Here is an 18,001-nt window from a genome sequence, read left to right as displayed (position 1 = left end):
CAGAGCTGCAGCTCACTCTTTCTTCTGTGAGCTTAGTGTAACCATGGTGTTTCTGGTTTAACAGCAGTGTGTTGGTGACAGGTGTGTTTACAGCTTTCATTATCTGAAAAGATGTTTTTACATCTATGTTGATCGGTTCTGAAGCTGACAAATATGCCCCGAAGGTTTTCATATACCTTTCCTTTGCCAGTAGCCCATTGTTATTGGGTCTTCTGCGAGTGGAAATGGGGTGTTTTGAGGCAGTGACTGGCCATAACTCATTTTGAGTTAGAGGTGTTTTCACTTCACTTCAACTCTGTCGCAAATCTGACTCACTCTCTACTAGAGTGTATAATGGTTTGCTGCCAATAAGAGCATGTGTCTGATATGTTTCCTTGTAAAAAAAAAAAAAAAATGTAATTACTTGTATGTGAAAACTCCTGCTGGTGTTTCCGGGTGTCAAACTGGGATTTGAGGGAAACTTTCCCTTCAGCAGATGAACATGAAAACAAACTCTGCTCGTACATGATTGTGACTGATGAGGCTCTGTCAAATAACTGGAGGCTTTAACTGGAGTATTGTCAGCTAAATGTTCCTCACAGTAAACATCCTCACTATGTACAACACCTACTTTACTTTGCTGCTTCATTTCCTGGTTAAATCTATCACTATGCTTCATGTTCTATCAGCTGATGAAATGTCATGTATGTTACATGCAAATGAATGAATGTACTCACTTGCTGATTCATTTATAAAAAATTATGTGAAACAGAATACTTTGTTGGAAACTCTTCTTTGTTGCTTTGACTTCTAAACTCATGTAAACTCAGAAAATAAACATCTCCAGAATTAAATACACACAGATATAAAATAAGAATCAGAAAAGCTTTATTAATCCCTGCAGGGAAACCGCTTTGTTACAGTTACAACACTGAGGTAGTAAGGGGGAAGTGACTAAGTAAAAAGGAAAAACTAGAATGAGATAATAAACAAATGTAAGTGAACAGAAAAATGTTCAAATGCAAACATTGAAAACCATTGTTAAATCTCTTGGTGTTGTGTGCATGTTATCGTAGCTTTTTCTGCTGGGAGGCGATCGTCTCTGAGCTCTGATTAGTTTAAACATTTATGATGCCACAAATTAAAATAAAATGTGTTTTTGTTTCATCTGCTGGATACATGGTCGGTGCGTTTTCCATAGATGTGAATAAGTGCTTTACCCTGCAGACACTCCCTGGGTGGAATTATGGTAACATCCTCATCTGATGTCACCTGGAATCCTACTGAACCAGTCCCACATGAACCACAGACGTCAGAAGTTGTTTGGCATAGCTGACTTAATTATAGTTCAGATGCCATTCTATATCTGATGTAAAACAGTTCACAAGATCAGGCTGCGTGTCAGTTTTTTGTCAACTTTGCACCAACATCCTGCTGGTAGAACAGATGTAACCATTCAGCCACCATTCAGAGCTTCTTGGACTGTAACTGTGTATGTGAGAAATGAAAATAAATTGAGCCTTGGTCTGTCCCTGTAATAAGGGACAAAAGAAAATGTAGAACATTTATGGGGTGGAGGATTTGTGGTTTGACTGGACTTGCAAGCCACATATCGGAAATATGATTCATATCTGCTGTGCTGTGCCTTACTGTGACGGTGGACTCGAGCTCTGTCACTTAACACCTGATTTCCCCTGATCACCTGATCCAAAGAATGTAAATCCTGTAATTTTAGAAAAAAATGTTTTTCTGAAGTATGTTTCCAGATTGTTCCGGATGGAAAAATTCAGTGACCCAGTAACCCGTGACTCCAATGTGGTCACTGGAAATTAATCCAAGACATTGTTAGAGAGCGCTGTTACACGGAGATCATACATGTTATCTCTGACTGGATTGTATTGATGAATGAATGAAGCAACCCATTCAGGAGTCACAGCAAAAAACTACTGTTTCATGCTGTGATTCTATGATATGACTGCTTGGTGATTGGCTTAAGAAGGTCGCATGATGTTTCTAGTGTTGTGTGTCACTTCCGCAGGAGTTGGGGATTTCCCTGGATGTTTTACTCTGGTTTGGACTGGTATTTCAAAACCGACCATTAAAAGCAGGAAGTGTTTTATGAAAACAAACAAGCGACAGCTCAGTTTCCTGAGCAGCGATTATTTATTTTGTAATTAGGTCATTGTCACCTTTAATTACATATTATTCAGAATCAACAACTCAACTTTATTCCTCGTGTTAGTGAACCATCTGGACTAACATCCTGTAAGATCCAAGCACTTTGTCTTTTCATTTCCTTCAGATTGACCTGCAGGTCTTAAAGTGATAAAAACAAAAAAACGGCTTTAAAAGTCTTAAATTTAAATTGGTGGACTTGCAGACGCCCTGTTATAGTTTTCTCGGACTTTTCAGTTAGTTTAGTTGGGAACGGACTGTCATCTGTTGAACCAGCTGAAGCTCCTGTAATAGTCTCGTTAAGAAGTGCTGCCACCTGCTGGCTGACACAGGAAACAGCTCCACAGATAAATGGAAATGGATCACGGACAATGTTTTCTAATATATTTAATATTTGTTCCTCCAAAACAAAAGTTAATCTGCCAGAGTTTTGAATGCAGTTCGGTGACTTAATACTTGCAATGACAAAGAAGTGCGTACAGCAGTAGCAGATGTTTGTTCAGCTCAGAAGTGATGCTCGGTGGTGACTGCCACAACGTCATTGCTATCATCGCTGTCCTCAGCCAATCTCTGGTCAGCCTGGGTGGGTAGTGCTGTTGCCACGGAGATAGAGACAGGTCGGTCATTTCCTGTCAGGAGTTAACCATAAGATTTAAATACAGTTTAAAAGAGGCAACACATGATAAGTAAACTATTGTAAATAACAATCAACATTACAGAACTGTAAATGATACTAACAGAGGTATTGTATTGATTGATTGATTGATACCTGTGGGTCTCTGTCGATATAAAGACACCATGATGACAGTGGAGATGAAGTATGGACAGAACACCACCAGGTGGTAGAGCAGTCTGAATACAACCTGGAGGGGGGCTGAGGCAGAGGGCAGGGCTGGGGTGGGAGGAGCCAATGCCGAGGTGGGAGGAGATGAAGTTATAGGTTTTCCTGTAGAGAGAATCTCACCTGGTCAGGTGAATTTGTGAATAAATAAGTGGGGAAACCAAAGTGAAGCTCCTGACCTGTGACAGTGATCCAGCTGGGTGGAGACTCTCCATGACCTGTGATGTTACAGCTGTAGAGGCCTTCATCAGACTTGTCAACATGGTGGATGGTCATGTGACCTGTAGTCTCTTTGATGAGGGAGCCATCTTTATAGAAAGCAGCTGGGAGGTTGGAGGGAGGGGTCTTTGTTTTACAGTGCAGAGTGACATCATGTCCCTCCATCACAGGGAGGACAGGACTCTGCAGGATCACTGCTCCACCTCAACACACAGACAAACTACAGCATTTCATCCATTTACACACAGCTTCATCAACACTGACTCCACAGTCTGATCTTACCAGTGACAGTGATGTTGATGCTGTTACTGGTTGCTCCCTCTCTGGACTCACACCAGTAAGTTCCACTCTCCCATGTGAAGATGTAGCTGATGTTACAGGAGGAATCTTCTGATATTCCCCACCCATCTCCACATCTGGTCTTCTGCTGCTTGGTCGTGTTCCTCGTCAGCCTCCATCCAGCTGAGCCGTCGTCCTCCTCACAGCCCAGAGAGACGGAGTCTCCTTCAAACATCTGAGAGTTGCTGGGACTCGCAGTCAGAGAGGCTGGGGGAGGATATACAGTGCGTTCAGAAAGTATTCAGACACCTTCACTTTTTTCACTTTTTGTTATGTTGCTGCTTTTTGCTAAAATCATTTAAATTAATTTCCCCCCTCATCAATCTACATTCAACACCCCATAATGACAACAAAAACTGAATTTTAGACATTCTTTGCAAATTTATTAGTGTCAGTGTGATGTGTCAGTTATTCCTGATGACAAATCGGCTGCACCCTCTGGTCAGCAGACAGGACAGTTAGATTCTTTTGGGGAGTTTTTAAATATGCAACTGTTGTGGCACATAATGAAAATGTGGTGGTGGTGGTGGTGGTGGGGGGGGGGGGCAGCAAGGTGATCTTGTGGAATAGGCATCAGGGTTCACCAAACAATTTGATTTATCAGTTCTGTGTGCCTGTCATTCGGGGTGCGCATGTGAGCATTCAAACCAAGTTTCAACCCCTCAATGACTAGTTCATTTTAACCCTTGTGAACTGAACTTGAATTAGCTATTGCGAAATTTATGAACGTGCACAATACTTGTGACAGAAGAAGTTTACTCACCTTCTTCTGTTGTGCGACATAGCAATGAGGTCAGAGCTGCAGAGAAATGACATTTGGGTTGGTTTTAGGTTTCACATTCAAGAAAAACACACTGGTGTAGGTTTGGTTTACTGAGGGAGAGTGAGGACAGGAAGGAGGAAATGGTTCTTTCTTTTATGTTCTACACCAAACTGTCTTTGATTGAGAAACGACAGACCTTTTGGTCTTTTCAGATAAACTCTATTTACCGTATCTACCGTTTCCCATGCCTCCATCACATCTTGAGTATAGAGTTATCTCTGAAAAATGGCAACCTCACACATAGAAAGTAATCCCAACTACAGGAAGTGTTTTTCTAACATGTACTGTAATAATGGTTCCTATAAAGAAACATTTAATACACAACATTCATGTTTAGTCAGTGTTGATTTAGTCAAATGATTATTTGTTTTGTTTATCCACTTTTTTGTGTGACACAATTTAGACTTTTTAAGGACTGTTGTGAAATATGTAAAAAAAAAAAAAAATTCTATGCGGTTAAGACAACAACAAATGGTAATGTGAAAACCACATTTAATTGGTCAACAGGTGGTCAACAACTTGTGGTGTAATCTGAAATGTCTAAAGTTATCGCCAACAAAGGGTGGACTCACAGAGCAGCCACAGCAGAGATGTTCCCTCCATCCTGTCACCTCGGTGATGTTAGAGCTGCGATGTGATCAGTTCACAGGGTTGTCAAGTAAGACCCTCCTCCTTCCTCTGAGACTGCAGCTGTTGGTAGTGCATATTGTTGAGGTGCATGAAATGAAAGCAGAGGAATTGAAAAGATGAAACTTTGATGAAAAGCAACCAGAGTTTAGATAAGACTATACGAGCATCACACGTTCACTGACAGTCAAACTAACCCTGTTGGATGTGTGTTGCATTTTGTTTGTGAGATTCTGGGTGTTTACTTTTGTGTTAAATTACTCTAACAGAATTTATTTAATGAATTGATTGATTATTATAGTAAATGGTGATTTTTATAATGCAGTTAGACACTGGTAGAGCTGCGTCTTCCTGTGGACGAGAGCAGTTCAGTTCAAAGGAAGTGAGAAGGAGGTGTTTTTTGTACCTGCTCGCTTCTGACAGCTTCTCTGCGCTTTAACCACTAGAGTGTGGTCAAGAAGGGACACGCACATTGTGTATCTGTGACCTATTAGTCAGCAGGGCATGGAGGAACTGGCCTCAGGATAGTTTGATACAACAGAGCTAGAGCAGACAAACAACCAGGCCATGAACTGAACATGAGAAAAGTAAAACAGATTTATATAAAGCTGAGGTGTCTGCATGTAAAATAAATAAACATTCTTCAAATTACATGATTTTGGATAATTTTAGACTGCTTTATCTCATTTTTTACTGTACCTCATTGCCACACTTTTCTCACCCCCACCCCCAATCTTGTAAATGTAAAACCTTCAAACTATTTTTAAATCTGTTTTTTCATTATTCATTTTTATTGTTCATCCTCAATTTTATCTTGTCTTGTAAAGCACTTTGTAACTTTGTCTCAAATGGTGCTATATATGAATAAATAAAGCTTATTCAATCAATCAATCAATCAATCAATCAATCAATCAATCAATCAATCAATCAATCAATCAATCAGACTTATGTATTTTTATGAGCACTTTTCATACAAAAATGTCCCACAAAGTGCTTTACAGAATAAAGATAGAACATGGAAAATCAAATAAAAATGAAGATGAAATAGTAAAGATAAAATAATAAAATGATAAAAGAGAGGAGATGTTTGGAAGTGAATAAAACCAGAATGAAAGTAGAAATAAAATAAATAACCAGAAATAAAAGTAGGCTATTAGAAGGAAAACAATCCAGATAATAATCATAGAAAATAAATGACACACCAGTAAAACGGCTAAATAGAAAGATAAATAAAATTGAATTAAAAGCAATTGAGTTTATTATTATAGTGTGACTGCTGCAGCTGTGTAATGTCTTGGGATCTTGTTGAGAATAATGTATGTGGCTATACTGCCACCAGGTGGACGAGTCTTGCACACTTCATTTCCACACTGGGCAATATACTACACACTCTGTCGATATATTGCCGCACAAGAAATACACGTTTTAATACAGATAAATACCTGTAAAATGTTTTTACGGGAGAACTGCTTTTAACCCGTAGTTAGAGGAGGAGTTTTCTTGGATATCACAGTGGCGTTATCATAAAGTTTAATCAAGATCCGCCCTAACCGAGCCAGGCATGTCTTAACCCCACCCTCCGTATAAAGCACAAGCGGAGCCGCCCTGCTCGTCAGTGATTGCCCAGCAGCGTCGATTTCCACAACATCGGATTGAGATGTCTGCTTTAACATCGGTGTCACTCAGCGGGACTTTTCTGTCCTTCTGGGTCCTCGTGTCTTCCTCTTACGGTGAGCTGTGCATCTGTTCACATTTTACATTCAACCTGAGAGACGGTTAATTGTTTCTATGTTGAAACAGTCAACAGACCTTCAAACATTTTTAAGGCCTCTGAAAACGCGAGTAAATTTCTAAACAGATCGCGTATGATCGATCTGAATGGCTACTTTTTTGGAAAATGTTTCAGATTAAAAAAAGTAAACTAGTGTGGTGACAGAGAGACGATTTTATGCAGCAGGCTTAAACTAAAAGCTACAGAGAAAATGTTTTCGGCTTTTTAAGAGCTCCACACTAACGAATTTTAAACTGCGTCACAACTGCGCCGGCCATTTTTTTTTTTTTATATTGAGAAAAGTTTTCGGCATCTTAAGAGCCCTACATTATGGAATTTTAAACTGCATGACCACTGCGTCGGCCATTTTTTTACATTGAGAAAAGTTTTAGCAACACAGTAAATGTTTTCGGCTTCTTAAGAGCTCCACACTAACGAATTTGAAAGTGCGTCACAGCTTGTTTGGTTGCAGCGTAGCGAGGGGGGGGGGGGGAGACTGAAGTCTGTGTTGTGAAACTTTCCCCTGGTGTAAATTTTACATACATGAATATTAAAATACAGCTAAAAAATGTTAGAGTTTGTCCACATTGACCGTAAGAGCTTGTCTTAGTTTGTTTACATTATTCAACTGTAAGTGACCACATGATCCAGTGACTGACTTTATGAATTAATAAAGTTCATAAACTTGGAGTTGCAACTCATTTGTTAAGTAAAAGAAGAGGTTACAGTGATTCGGCCAGAGCCATAATTTCCATATTTTCTCAGTATATTGTTACCAGTCAGATGACTATTATATGACAGACTGGAGTTAATAATTAAACCATTTCTTTAAATAAATGAGCTGTAACACTGATGGACTCTAGTGATAATATAGTAAAGAATGAGATGTAAAAAAGGGCTACAAACACGTTTGAAGTTACTGTATTAATAGAAAATGAATTTGTGATTTCTTAGGCTAGTATTCATAGTAGTAGTATTAATAAATATTTGACTCGTGAGCTGAAGTCGTATGTCATTATGAAGACTTTGACCATTCCAGTTGGTTTTATTGGCTCTCACATGACGTACGCTTGAGTGATTGGATCCTCTAACCTCTGCTCTGTGTTTTTCTCTGTTGCAGTCCAAGTAAATAAAACAGCTGAACCAGGAGACACTGTCACTCTGCCATGCCGAGCTCCCAGCAGCACAAACATCATAGTTGTAGAGTGGTCCAGACCTGAACTGGAGACAGAATATGTCTTCATGTTCCGGGACGGGCGTTCTGTTCCTGAACACCAGCATCCATCTTTTCAGAACCGGGTGGACCTGAACGACAGACAGATGAAGGACGGTGACGTGTCCATAAAACTGAAGAATGTGACGAGTAATGACACAGGAACATACGAGTGTCGAGTCTTCCAGAGAAGAACAAACCACAGGAAGAGAGCAAATTTAAAGACTGAGCGCATCAGCACCATCTACCTGGATGTTCATCAGTCAGGTGAGTCTTTAGAGGCCAGACTCTGTAGAAATCAGCTGATGTGAGTCATGTGATCAAAGTGCAGGAGATAATGTCTGACAGTTTAAGGAGGAAATGGATTCTGTTCTGTTCTTCACTCGTCACCTACCTGACAGCTGATACCTCTCACCTGCTTCTCTCTGCAGGTCACACAGCTGGACACGACGAGGGTGGAGGAAACAAGGATGGAGGAGAAACGGGTGGAAACAGCAGGGAACGTTTTGGACTGGTCGCTGGTTTTTCAGTTTTTGTGGCTGTTGGTTTTGTTGGTTTTATTTCTTGGATTGTCGTGAAACATAAAAGACGCATGAAGAAAAATGCCCACCAAGCTCCACCTGCTGAACTAGCAGGTGACGGCTGGTGTGAAACGTAAGATGACTCTATTTATATACGTATATAAATATATATATATGTATTAACCTATATATATATTTATATATTATTCATCCCCCTCTGTGAGTTGCCACCTTATCGTGGTGGAGGGGTTTGTGAGCTCAGAGGATCCTGGGAGCTGTGTTGTCTGGAGCATTCAGCTCCTGGTAGGGTCTCCCACGGCAAACTGGTCCCAGGTGATGAGCCAGACAAAGAGCAATTCAAATAATCATGTGCAGCTCACTGTGGCTGCTCCTGTTTGTGCGAATCATCCCTGCAGTATTTCAAACGCTCGGTGAACACATTGCACTTCCTGTAGCAGCTCAAAATAAAAGCCTCCTGCCGCTTCACAGGTGGAAACTTTCAGTGTGAAGCAGCAGGAATTATTGCAGTGAGTGAGCAGAGCTACAACACAGCTCTGATGCAGCTGCAGGAAGACGAGAGTGAACAGGAAAATGAAGCTGAGGACTGAAAGTACAAACAGGAACACAGCACTGAGTTTAGATGAACTCATCTCATTAAACATCTGCACAATGAGACACACACAGATGTAAAATGACATGATGTTTTTTGTTTATAATAAACGTTATCATCATTGTACACGGTAAACAATACAGATGTACATGTTACTGTAGCTTTTTCCATTGGGACGTTTTTGTCAAAGAATAAAATAAACAGTTTTTATTAATTTGCTGGATTCATGGTCGGTTTGTTTTAAAAACTTCTGCTTCTGGATCAGATGTAACCAAGGCGACAGGTTGGTCATGTGACCCACGCTCCTGCTCAAGGTTACCTATAGTACAGCCATCCTTCTCATGTACATGCAGATGAAACAGCTGATGGTAATCAATAACAAGAGTCCAGACTCAGGTGAGATTTGGTGCAGGTGCTTCCTGGTTGTTGACGTGACAGTGAACCATCTCAAATCTTAGCTTAGCATTAGCTTTGAGTGTCTCTGTGGGGACGAGGAACCTTTATGTGAAAGCTTTAAAATGTGTCTGGTCAGTGTAAGTGTTTGTTGTGTGTGTTACAGAGATAAAGAGTTGATGCTCTGCAGTGAGACCATATTTGCTCGTGAAGTTGCTTCTCGCTTCGTGTGGGCAGGGTGGGGACATCAACTGTTTACAGCTCCTTATCAAATACTAAAATAAGGACAAATGCATTTACCCTCTATCATCGCCCTGTTCTCCTTCTATGCTGCTCCCACAGGTCAAAGTTCACTCAGACTGAATCATTTACAGTGGACTCATGTTAGGAAAGCATCACTTGACGGCCTGCAGGCAGGGGAATTTATGTGAGTTCATTATGTGATCAGCTGTTGAAGCTCCTCTGCTGCCGCCTGCTGGCTGCTTCCAGTCACAGGTAACACAGCTCACCAAAGATGAGCTGATGTTTTACAGTTCCTTTATTTGCATCGTTAGACAGACTCTAAAACACTTGTCTTCTGCTCCTGATCAATCAAACGCTTGATGCTGGTCTCTGGACACATGAAGTAGCTTCTGTCAGCTAGGCAGGAAATACGAGTTAAAGAAATGACTTTATTTCTTAGGAACATGTTAACATCTGGCCAGCTACAGTACATGAACTCAACTGAATGAATAGCCTCAGTTCCTCAGCTGTCGTAATTTGAATCAACACCATGACATTCACAGAGATGAAGGGTCTGAGGAGGAGTTTTGTACCACAGCTGTAAGACATGAGGGTCCCTCTACAGGACACAGTGTAGCTCACTACTGCCTCCACTCCAGGAAGAAGCAGCACAGAAAGGGTTAGTGTTGGGGGGAGGCTCTCGCCTACCTCTCACTTCAGCTGTACTTTCTCTCTGAAGTTCACACCGTCGGCAGGAAGACAACATGGAGGTTACAGCTCTCTGCATCAGACTGTGTGAGTACTGACCGTGGAAACTGTGATGTCTGTTTTAACAATAGAATGAACAAGTGTGTGCAGGCAGACAATCAGTTTCCTCCAGAGCAAGATATTAGCTAGGTTACATGCTGGCGATGGGTTTTAAAGTTAAAACCTTTACTAAGTATTCAGATTTAACAGAATAAACTTAAAGAACTTCTGAACTTCACTTCTGCTGTTAAGAATTACAGAGTGAAGTATTGTGCTTTTTACTCATAACGCTCTATATGTAAATATAGCTTGTGATTTCATTGCAGTGGACAAACCGGTAATTATTCAAAATAAAACATTTGCAAACATCCATCAACTTTAATTTTATGTCTTTGTTTCATTTGCATTCCCGTAGAATAGCTGTTCTTCAAGTTTCTACAAATATATACTGTATATTTATATAATATTACATGTTAAACAGAAAATATGAACTCAAGATAGCTGCATCAAAGCTTCTGTTTAACGATATCCTCCATTATACATAGTGTCTGATAGTGATGTGAAGAGAAAACGATGAAACAAGGTGAATAACTGATGTAAATGTTTGTACCTTTGGCTGAATCTGGATTCACATTAATATAGTCAGAGCTCTCCTCTGCACCATCACATCCACCTGTTGAGATGATCATATGACAGAACGTCATTTTTCTCTCAATTTCAATAGGAGATGTGACATCACTGACATTAGTGTCCGGTTGACCTGAAAACATTGTTTTACTGACTTTAATATTAATCACTCACTTCCTGTTTAATTATAAACTGTAGCTTCCAACAGTTCGACATTAGTAAAAGTTTATACTGAACCTTCTCCAGTGTTTTCAGAGCCTCTGATTGATTCATAGACACAGGCGTCACCTACAGAATAACACCAGTCACCTCATGTCTGTGATGGTAATTTAAACTTGACAACTTCCTCAATAACATGTTGAATTACTGGGGTTTGGTTTAATTCCAGCCGCAGAGGGAATGAGTTCATTCCTGGAGAACTGGATGCAAATGGATCAAAAATATTTCCTGGTCTCGCTTGATTAGAAAGTGAGTTAGAAATAGTTGTGAAAGTGTTGGAAGCAACATGAAAAACTGACCGTGGAGAAGAGAGGAATATATTTGCTGTTGATCATGGTTGACAGTTTGTCCTGTAGCAGAGCCCTGATTCTCTCTTTGAGTCTGAGTGAGTCTGAAACATGGAGTATAGAAAACATATATCAGCAGTAATTAGCAGGAAAATCTAAAAGTAAACAAAATGTGATTCACAGCTTTATCTCTTTCTCTCCAGTGATGAACGTGCTGTGGCTGCTTGCACAAGTTCAGGGCAGTTATTCTACTCAGAAATCTGGTAAGTAGAAGTTAGAGAGGTGCATTAATGAACTGCATTATTGTGTTTAACTGCCCCATTTATATTTTGTTAAAACAACTGCGAAGCTAACACAGGAATAATGGGTTAAAGGTAAAGTATTTGGCTTTGCTTTGCACGTGATAGTTACTCTGCATTAATGATCACCATTGTTTTCTCTTAGATACAGTATATGGCAAAACTGCTCCTTAATCCACTGGGCAAAAAAACATCAGGCTTTTGTCGGAAAGGAAAAGGGATTCACACCCGGGTCAAATGACTGCAGTAGACATGGGTATTTATCGGCTCCGGCTCTGATCGACATGGCGTAAAGACAACACCCAGGCGCACCCGCTCGTTTTCGCCCTTCAGTAGGACTGAGAGCACAGACACTGTAGACACTCCTGTGTGTGCAGGCAGATGACAGGGATATGGCTGACTGTCAGAGGTGAGACAAAATAAAGGTTTATACAGATTATAACTGACACCATGCCCCCTGCTTACTCTTTAATATTGCCTGTGCTGTTTATTAATTACATGCTTATCAGTTGCTGCTGTAGTCCTGGTGAGCCCTGTCCTTCCCGTGGTGGAGGGAGAAGCTGTAACTCTGCACTGCGTGAACAAGATAACTTCCGATGTGACAGCTGATTTCTATAAAGATGGCCTCTTTATTGGGAGAAGCTCCACTGGGAACGTAACTGTCCGCACTGCTTTGAAGTCTGATGAAGGACTCTACAAATGCAACATCTCTGGAGCTGGAGAATCTGGCTGTCAGAGGTGAGAGGAAGTGCAAATTAAAAAACCCCACAATCTCCAAATGTGCTATTAAAATGTAGTTTTGTGTTGTGTTGTAATATTTACTTGACCAAAGCTTTGAGCAATTACATTACAATAAATGTTTTTTATTATCATTTCAGCGTGTCCAATAGGGGTTATGTCCCTTTGTTATGATCAACTTCCTGTTCTCCTCTACCTCTTCATAAGGACTGTGGTCACCATTTTATGGATTGCTCTGATGATGCGTCACTGTCTGAAACGGAAACTGAGGTAAAAAATAAGCACATAAATAAAATAAAATGAAGTAAATAGTGTGTGCCAAATGTTCTCCTAGGCTTGTTGTATTTCTTTCTGCTTTTAGTTGATCATTTAGGGACAAACAAACCAAGACTAAGCATATGGGAATGAAAAACGCTCAGTGGGAAGGTTTTGGTCTCATCAGCAAAAATGTGACAAGAGATTTTATCATTTAATTTGGCCAAATAAAAGCACGTACATGGAAAAAAGGAGTATGAGGATTGAGCCCTGTTATATTAGTATGCTCGATGCAGCAGGGTTCGTTTTTGAGATTGCTATTTTAAGGCCAATCAACGGGTGATTCTTACTGGTTGCCCTGCAGTTCACCTCTATTCATTCTTCAGTGTAATTGAACAATAATTTGACAATAATTCATCAAATTTCTATGTTTCTGTATTTAGTGGTCAGGGATGAAATAGCCACAGTTAAGCGATGCATTGATCATGCTGTAGGTAACAAGAAAGACTTGCTAACATCTCATTATCAATATTTCTTTATTTACATTACATTACAACAATGTAAACAAAACCAAACATGATAATCATTTCTTTTCAAACAAGTAAATGAACCACATGCATGTTGCACCTTACAGATACAACTGGTCCGTGTAAATATTTTCATGTTTGAGATACTATAAGTTGTACTTGTTTGATATATCTTGCTGTTATCAATTGTGTATGTTTTTTTTCTTTTTGCTATGTTTTTCTGTAACGTGTGAAGCACAGGAACAATGTCTATAGGTTATTAGGACATAAGGGGAATATAAAGAGGGTTAAAATGTTTGAAATGTTAAAAAACATTAAAATACAAAGGCATGGATAAATATAATGAGTAATATGTTGATTGTGAAAAGTTTGAGAACAATACAGGTACACGAGAACAATGAGAAAAATAGAATGTTTTCTATTGTTCAGTGAATGGAAAGTTACAGCTGTCTGCAATTGTGTGTGGAAACAGTTTAATAGTCAAGATTTCTACTTTTCTTCTTTTAACAAACATAAAGAAGAAAACTCTTTAGGTGTTTCTGGTCTCTTTAACAAGTAGAGCTGTTGTGCCGTGACCACTGTCTTATCGTGAGAACAGTTTCTCAGGGGTGAAGACAAGTAACAAGCTATTTCAGGTGTTTTTAAACCACGTAAACTCTCTATAATCTGCATTGTTTTTTCTTTTAAACCCCAGTGCCTCTAGTTACTCTGACCATGGTAATGTTTCTGTAACCCTGTGCACAACAACCACACATCTCTACATCTCTATGAAAAGAGGCTGTGGGTTCTTTCATGTCACAATAAAGACAACTGCAAGAATGAATAAAGCTGATACGAGCAGCAGAACCTAAAACCATTGGCTATTCAGCGTGGATGATAAATCCTAGAACATAATGCCATAGTTTTAAAGCCTTTAAAGGAAAAAAGTGAACTGAAAATAAGATAAAAAATAAAAACGCCTAAAATCTCAAACTGTGTCTCTGTGGTCTGGTTGATGTTTTTGGACTCTACAAGTGAAGCTGTTGCTGTGTCTCTTCTCCACAGTCACTCTGCTCTCCACAGTTCAGACATGGCATGGTTTCTTACACGTTGTTTGACCTCATTTTATGCAGTTTTTACTTTGACTTCATTTGTGAGCTCCTGTCATATAAACTACCACAGCAGCAGCATGTGTGGTACATGTAGTGTATTTAAAGGCCTGGGCAGTAAGAAGGCGTGAGAGTGGCTGATTTATAGCAGAGGGCAGAGTAGGGCTACCTTTTTCTTAAGTTAGGCTTCTACGGTAACTGTGGCTCACTTTGAGTGCTGTACTGTATATGTACTGACCCTGACCAAGTAAATAATAAAACAAGATTAATTGGAAGGATGTAACTGAAATAAAAAGTGTGAGGAAGGAGATTTTGACCCACTTACCAGAGCTGTCTGATCAGAAATCAGCACAGTGTTCCTATACATGTCACCATCTCAGGAGTAGCATACTGACGCCTCTACACTGCAGAAGTACGCTACACAGGAAGTGAAGTTTCTCATCTACGCTAAATGTGAGCTTTATTTTAGTCTCAGACAGTCAGCGGCCAGACGTCATGGAGGTCACTGCTCTCCACATCAAACTGTGTGAGTATTGAGTCAGTCTGTTTCACATGATGGTTCCTGCAGGTTGGAGCATCTAGAGTTTGTACAGTACAGAACATTATTAACCTGTAAGTTAACTGTGACAAGTCGGTGTCAAACAAACCTGTTGTCGAAGTTTCCAGGAGATCTTAGTTACATTACATTAGCATTTACAAAATGTAAGCCTGGGAAAGATCTGATGATGTGTTTCTGACAAAACATTCATGCTACTTTATTATACTTTTAACTCCTTTACATTTACGCTGGTCAGTGACTAGTTAAATACTTAAGATTAAAATTGTACTGTTAGTGTTACATCATCAGATTTAATCCATATATATAATGATATAATCAGTTTGTTTGGCATGAATGTAATTAGCTGCTGCTGAAATGTTTTTGTTTTTAACTAGCAGATGTGCATTTATATACATGTCAAATATATAACTCTCTTCCTTTGTCTCTCCACAGTGAGGAGTATGTGGTTGCTGCTGCTGACGCAAGTTCAGGACAATTATTGTGCTTCAAAAGCTGGTAAATAACCAGATTTACCTTTAACCTTCACTCCTTTTGCATGATTCACTACCTCGATTAAAGACATGAGCCAGAATTAAATGCTGTTTAGATACAAAATATCTGTTATTGAAGGTGTAGAGAGGATACTAGGAAGAGAGGAAAGGTATTTTGACATATACACTGAAGCGCTTTGACTTCCTTTGCTTTAATATGGTGCTTGTACATCAGTGTAAGCAGTTTGAATTCTGTGTTTAGGAAGTTTTCCATCCATCTGCTTTTCTCAATCATTCTGTCTTGATTTGATGAACTCTTTTTGACGTCTTTTTCCGTCCCTCTTGTTGGCGTCAGATGCAGCTTTTCCTCGCGTCGTTCCGAACAGCCTTCAGCACTTTGAATACCAGCCCATCTCTTTTCACTGTGAGGGGTTTGATGGGGAAGTCGGGTGGAGAGTGATGAGGAAGACCCAAAGTAAAAACGCCACATGTGGTTCTACTAAACAGGGAAGTTCGGACGGATCCCTCTGCGTCATCAGAAATGTTTACGAAGAAGACAGTGGAGAGTACTGGTGTGAGACAGGAGACGGGAAGAAAAGCGACACCCTCAACATCACTGTTACAGGTAAGTTTACCCAAACTGTTTTCTTTCACACGCACATTTGTATTCATTATTAATATAGTTTAAAGAGCGTATTATGAGCTAGTAAGACCTCCAGAAGGGTAACTTTAGTTTGCTTCATCTGTTCATACCTGCCATTAAAACATCCAGTAATGCGCATCCAGTGGAAGTGATTGAGGAGAAAATGCAGGCTCCTCAGTGGGCGACTGTTTTCCTGCTTTTGTGTTTTTAATTAAATCTCTCTTGGTGCTTCTCTATAATAATGGAGTGACTGAACAAACATGGACGCCTCACTCCAACCAAAGTCCAATGTTAAAGGCCAGTGAACTTACTTTTAATGACTCGCCCAATAACGTGAAAGCAGACAAGCCACCAATATGGGGATTGTTCAGTTTGTAAAGTCTGGCAATACTTTCCATGAACTTGCATTCAAGTGACCTCAGACTTTCTCTTCAGTGGGTCACCACCAATTTTCAGTTGTATATGGTCACAAATCTATAAGAGTCACGTCATTCACAATAATTATAATACTATATGTTTTGCAGCTGGGTCTGTGATACTGGAGAGTCCTGTCCTTCCTGTGATGGAGGGAGATGCTGTGACTCTACGCTGCAGACACAAGTCAGATTCAACCAACCTCTCGTCTTCCTTCTATAAAAATGGCTGCCTCATCAAGCGCGTCTCAGTTGACAACATGACCATCTCCAGTTTCTCCAGGTCTGATGAAGGACTCTACAAGTGCAGCGTCTCTGGAGCTGGAGAATCAGCAGAGAGCTGGCTGACTGTCAGAGGCGAGATTGTATTACAACTCTTTACCATTATTTATATCAAGATTTACATGCTTGCTGAGCTGCTAATGGTGGCTAGCTAGCTTATCTAATTAGCTGTGGTCAACAGTACTCGGCTTTTGTCCACTGCTGTTGGCCACAGCCCCAAAACATAAACAATTTAAATAGTAAGGGTATATCAAAAATATAATAATATGTATGTTTTATTCACTAAATAGTTGTGTGTTCTGACATTAGCGTTGTCATTCCAGAGTATCACAGAGAGACTATCCACATTTGCTCCGATCAACTTCCTGTTCTCCTCTACCTCCTCATAAGGATGGTTGGCAGCGCTTTATGGACGGCTCTGCTGCTGCTGGTGTTGAGAAAACGTCACTGTGGGAGACAGGTGTAAAAAGAAAATTTATATAGATACTATCAACCACCATTTGTCTAATTTCCAGTCACCCTTTCATTTATTCTTCAAGATAACTTCACGATAATTAAAATCATGGTATTTGTGAGGGCAAAGCAAGAAATACCTTTTTAGTTGTTGTTTTATAATATATAATAAATATAATTCAACATAGAGATCTTTTCCTTTATCAATGAAAAAAAATGTTTAGAAAGTTATGCATGCAATTTTTAAGCTTTTTCAAATTTGTATTATTGATTATTATTCATCAAGTTTCTTTCTTATTTGCATTTCTACAGCTGACTAATCTGGACAGAAGAGAAGCTGTGATAACCTGACCACACCAAATAATGAGTAAACCAGGCAACATGTCATCTTTACTGGTCATCTAGATGTCATCTTTGTTTTCTTTTTCTTTTTTCTTTGTGTTTTTAATTCAGTCAAATAAAATAACTTTTGTCAGAAGACATTTGTAGTGCTTTTAAACCACCCCACTTTTCTATAATGTGAGTGTTTAACCCTGATAAAGCCTGTGCAGAATAACCACAACGTCTCTGCAGCTCTGTGAATAGAAGCAGTGGGTGTGTTCTCACTCACAGGTATCTGAAGTCACGTAGTTTGGTTTTGAGAAGCTGCTGAATCTTTGAT

At 39.7% G+C, this 18,001-nt stretch overlaps 3 protein-coding genes across 3 annotated transcripts; 2 read left to right on the top strand and 1 right to left on the bottom strand.

Annotated features, from left to right (window-relative positions):
- Positions 1–2,658: 2,658 nt before the first annotated feature.
- On the bottom strand, positions 2,659–5,015 carry LOC111236671 (Fc receptor-like B). Its single transcript, XM_022765487.1, has 6 exons — positions 4,949–5,015; positions 4,317–4,352; positions 3,497–3,760; positions 3,175–3,417; positions 2,924–3,100; positions 2,659–2,783 (listed from the first exon to the last, which is right to left on the bottom strand). The coding sequence occupies exons 1-6, from the start codon at positions 4,977–4,979 to the stop codon at positions 2,659–2,661; spliced, it is 876 nt and encodes a 291-aa protein (XP_022621208.1). The 5' UTR covers positions 4,980–5,015.
- Positions 5,016–6,633: 1,618 nt separating this feature from the next.
- LOC111236655 lies at positions 6,634–9,332 on the top strand. The gene is made up of 3 exons (XM_022765470.1): positions 6,634–6,733; positions 7,895–8,254; positions 8,419–9,332. Exons 1-3 carry the CDS (start codon positions 6,661–6,663, stop codon positions 8,643–8,645), a joined length of 660 nt encoding a protein of 219 aa, XP_022621191.1. The 5' UTR covers positions 6,634–6,660; the 3' UTR covers positions 8,646–9,332.
- A 2,864-nt stretch (positions 9,333–12,196) lies between these two features.
- Positions 12,197–17,768, top strand: LOC111236670. Its single transcript, XM_022765485.1, has 11 exons — positions 12,197–12,201; positions 12,290–12,321; positions 12,422–12,650; positions 12,858–12,920; positions 14,127–14,149; positions 14,990–15,046; positions 15,512–15,574; positions 15,905–16,174; positions 16,717–16,962; positions 17,211–17,347; positions 17,653–17,768. The coding sequence occupies exons 1-11, from the start codon at positions 12,197–12,199 to the stop codon at positions 17,689–17,691; spliced, it is 1,164 nt and encodes a 387-aa protein (XP_022621206.1). The 3' UTR covers positions 17,692–17,768.
- The last annotated feature ends 233 nt before the right edge of the window (positions 17,769–18,001 follow it).

The sequence above is a fragment of the Seriola dumerili genome, unplaced genomic scaffold, assembly GCF_002260705.1.
Source record: "Seriola dumerili isolate Sdu_G_001 unplaced genomic scaffold, Sdu_1.0 BDQW01000699.1, whole genome shotgun sequence".
Lineage (NCBI taxonomy): Eukaryota > Metazoa > Chordata > Actinopteri > Carangiformes > Carangidae > Seriola > Seriola dumerili.
The sequence above is the reverse complement of the archived record's forward strand: the minus strand, read 5'-3'. Positions and strand labels throughout refer to the sequence as shown.

Coding starts and splice junctions, on each gene's coding strand:
- LOC111236671 (XM_022765487.1), bottom strand. CDS start 4,979: ATGGAGGGAACATCTCTGCTGTGGCTGCTCT. Junction 4,353..4,948: donor ATCTCTGCTGTGGCTGCTCT/GTGAGTCCACCC, acceptor ATTTCTCTGCAG/CTCTGACCTCATTGCTATGT. Junction 2,784..2,923: donor ATATCGACAGAGACCCACAG/GTATCAATCAAT, acceptor AACTCCTGACAG/GAAATGACCGACCTGTCTCT.
- LOC111236655 (XM_022765470.1), top strand. CDS start 6,661: ATGTCTGCTTTAACATCGGTGTCACTCAGCGGGACTTTTCTGTCCTTC. Junction 6,734..7,894: donor CCTCGTGTCTTCCTCTTACG/GTGAGCTGTGCA, acceptor TCTCTGTTGCAG/TCCAAGTAAATAAAACAGCT. Junction 8,255..8,418: donor CCTGGATGTTCATCAGTCAG/GTGAGTCTTTAG, acceptor TTCTCTCTGCAG/GTCACACAGCTGGACACGAC.
- LOC111236670 (XM_022765485.1), top strand. Junction 12,322..12,421: donor GATATGGCTGACTGTCAGAG/GTGAGACAAAAT, acceptor CATGCTTATCAG/TTGCTGCTGTAGTCCTGGTG. Junction 15,575..15,904: donor TTATTGTGCTTCAAAAGCTG/GTAAATAACCAG, acceptor TGTTGGCGTCAG/ATGCAGCTTTTCCTCGCGTC.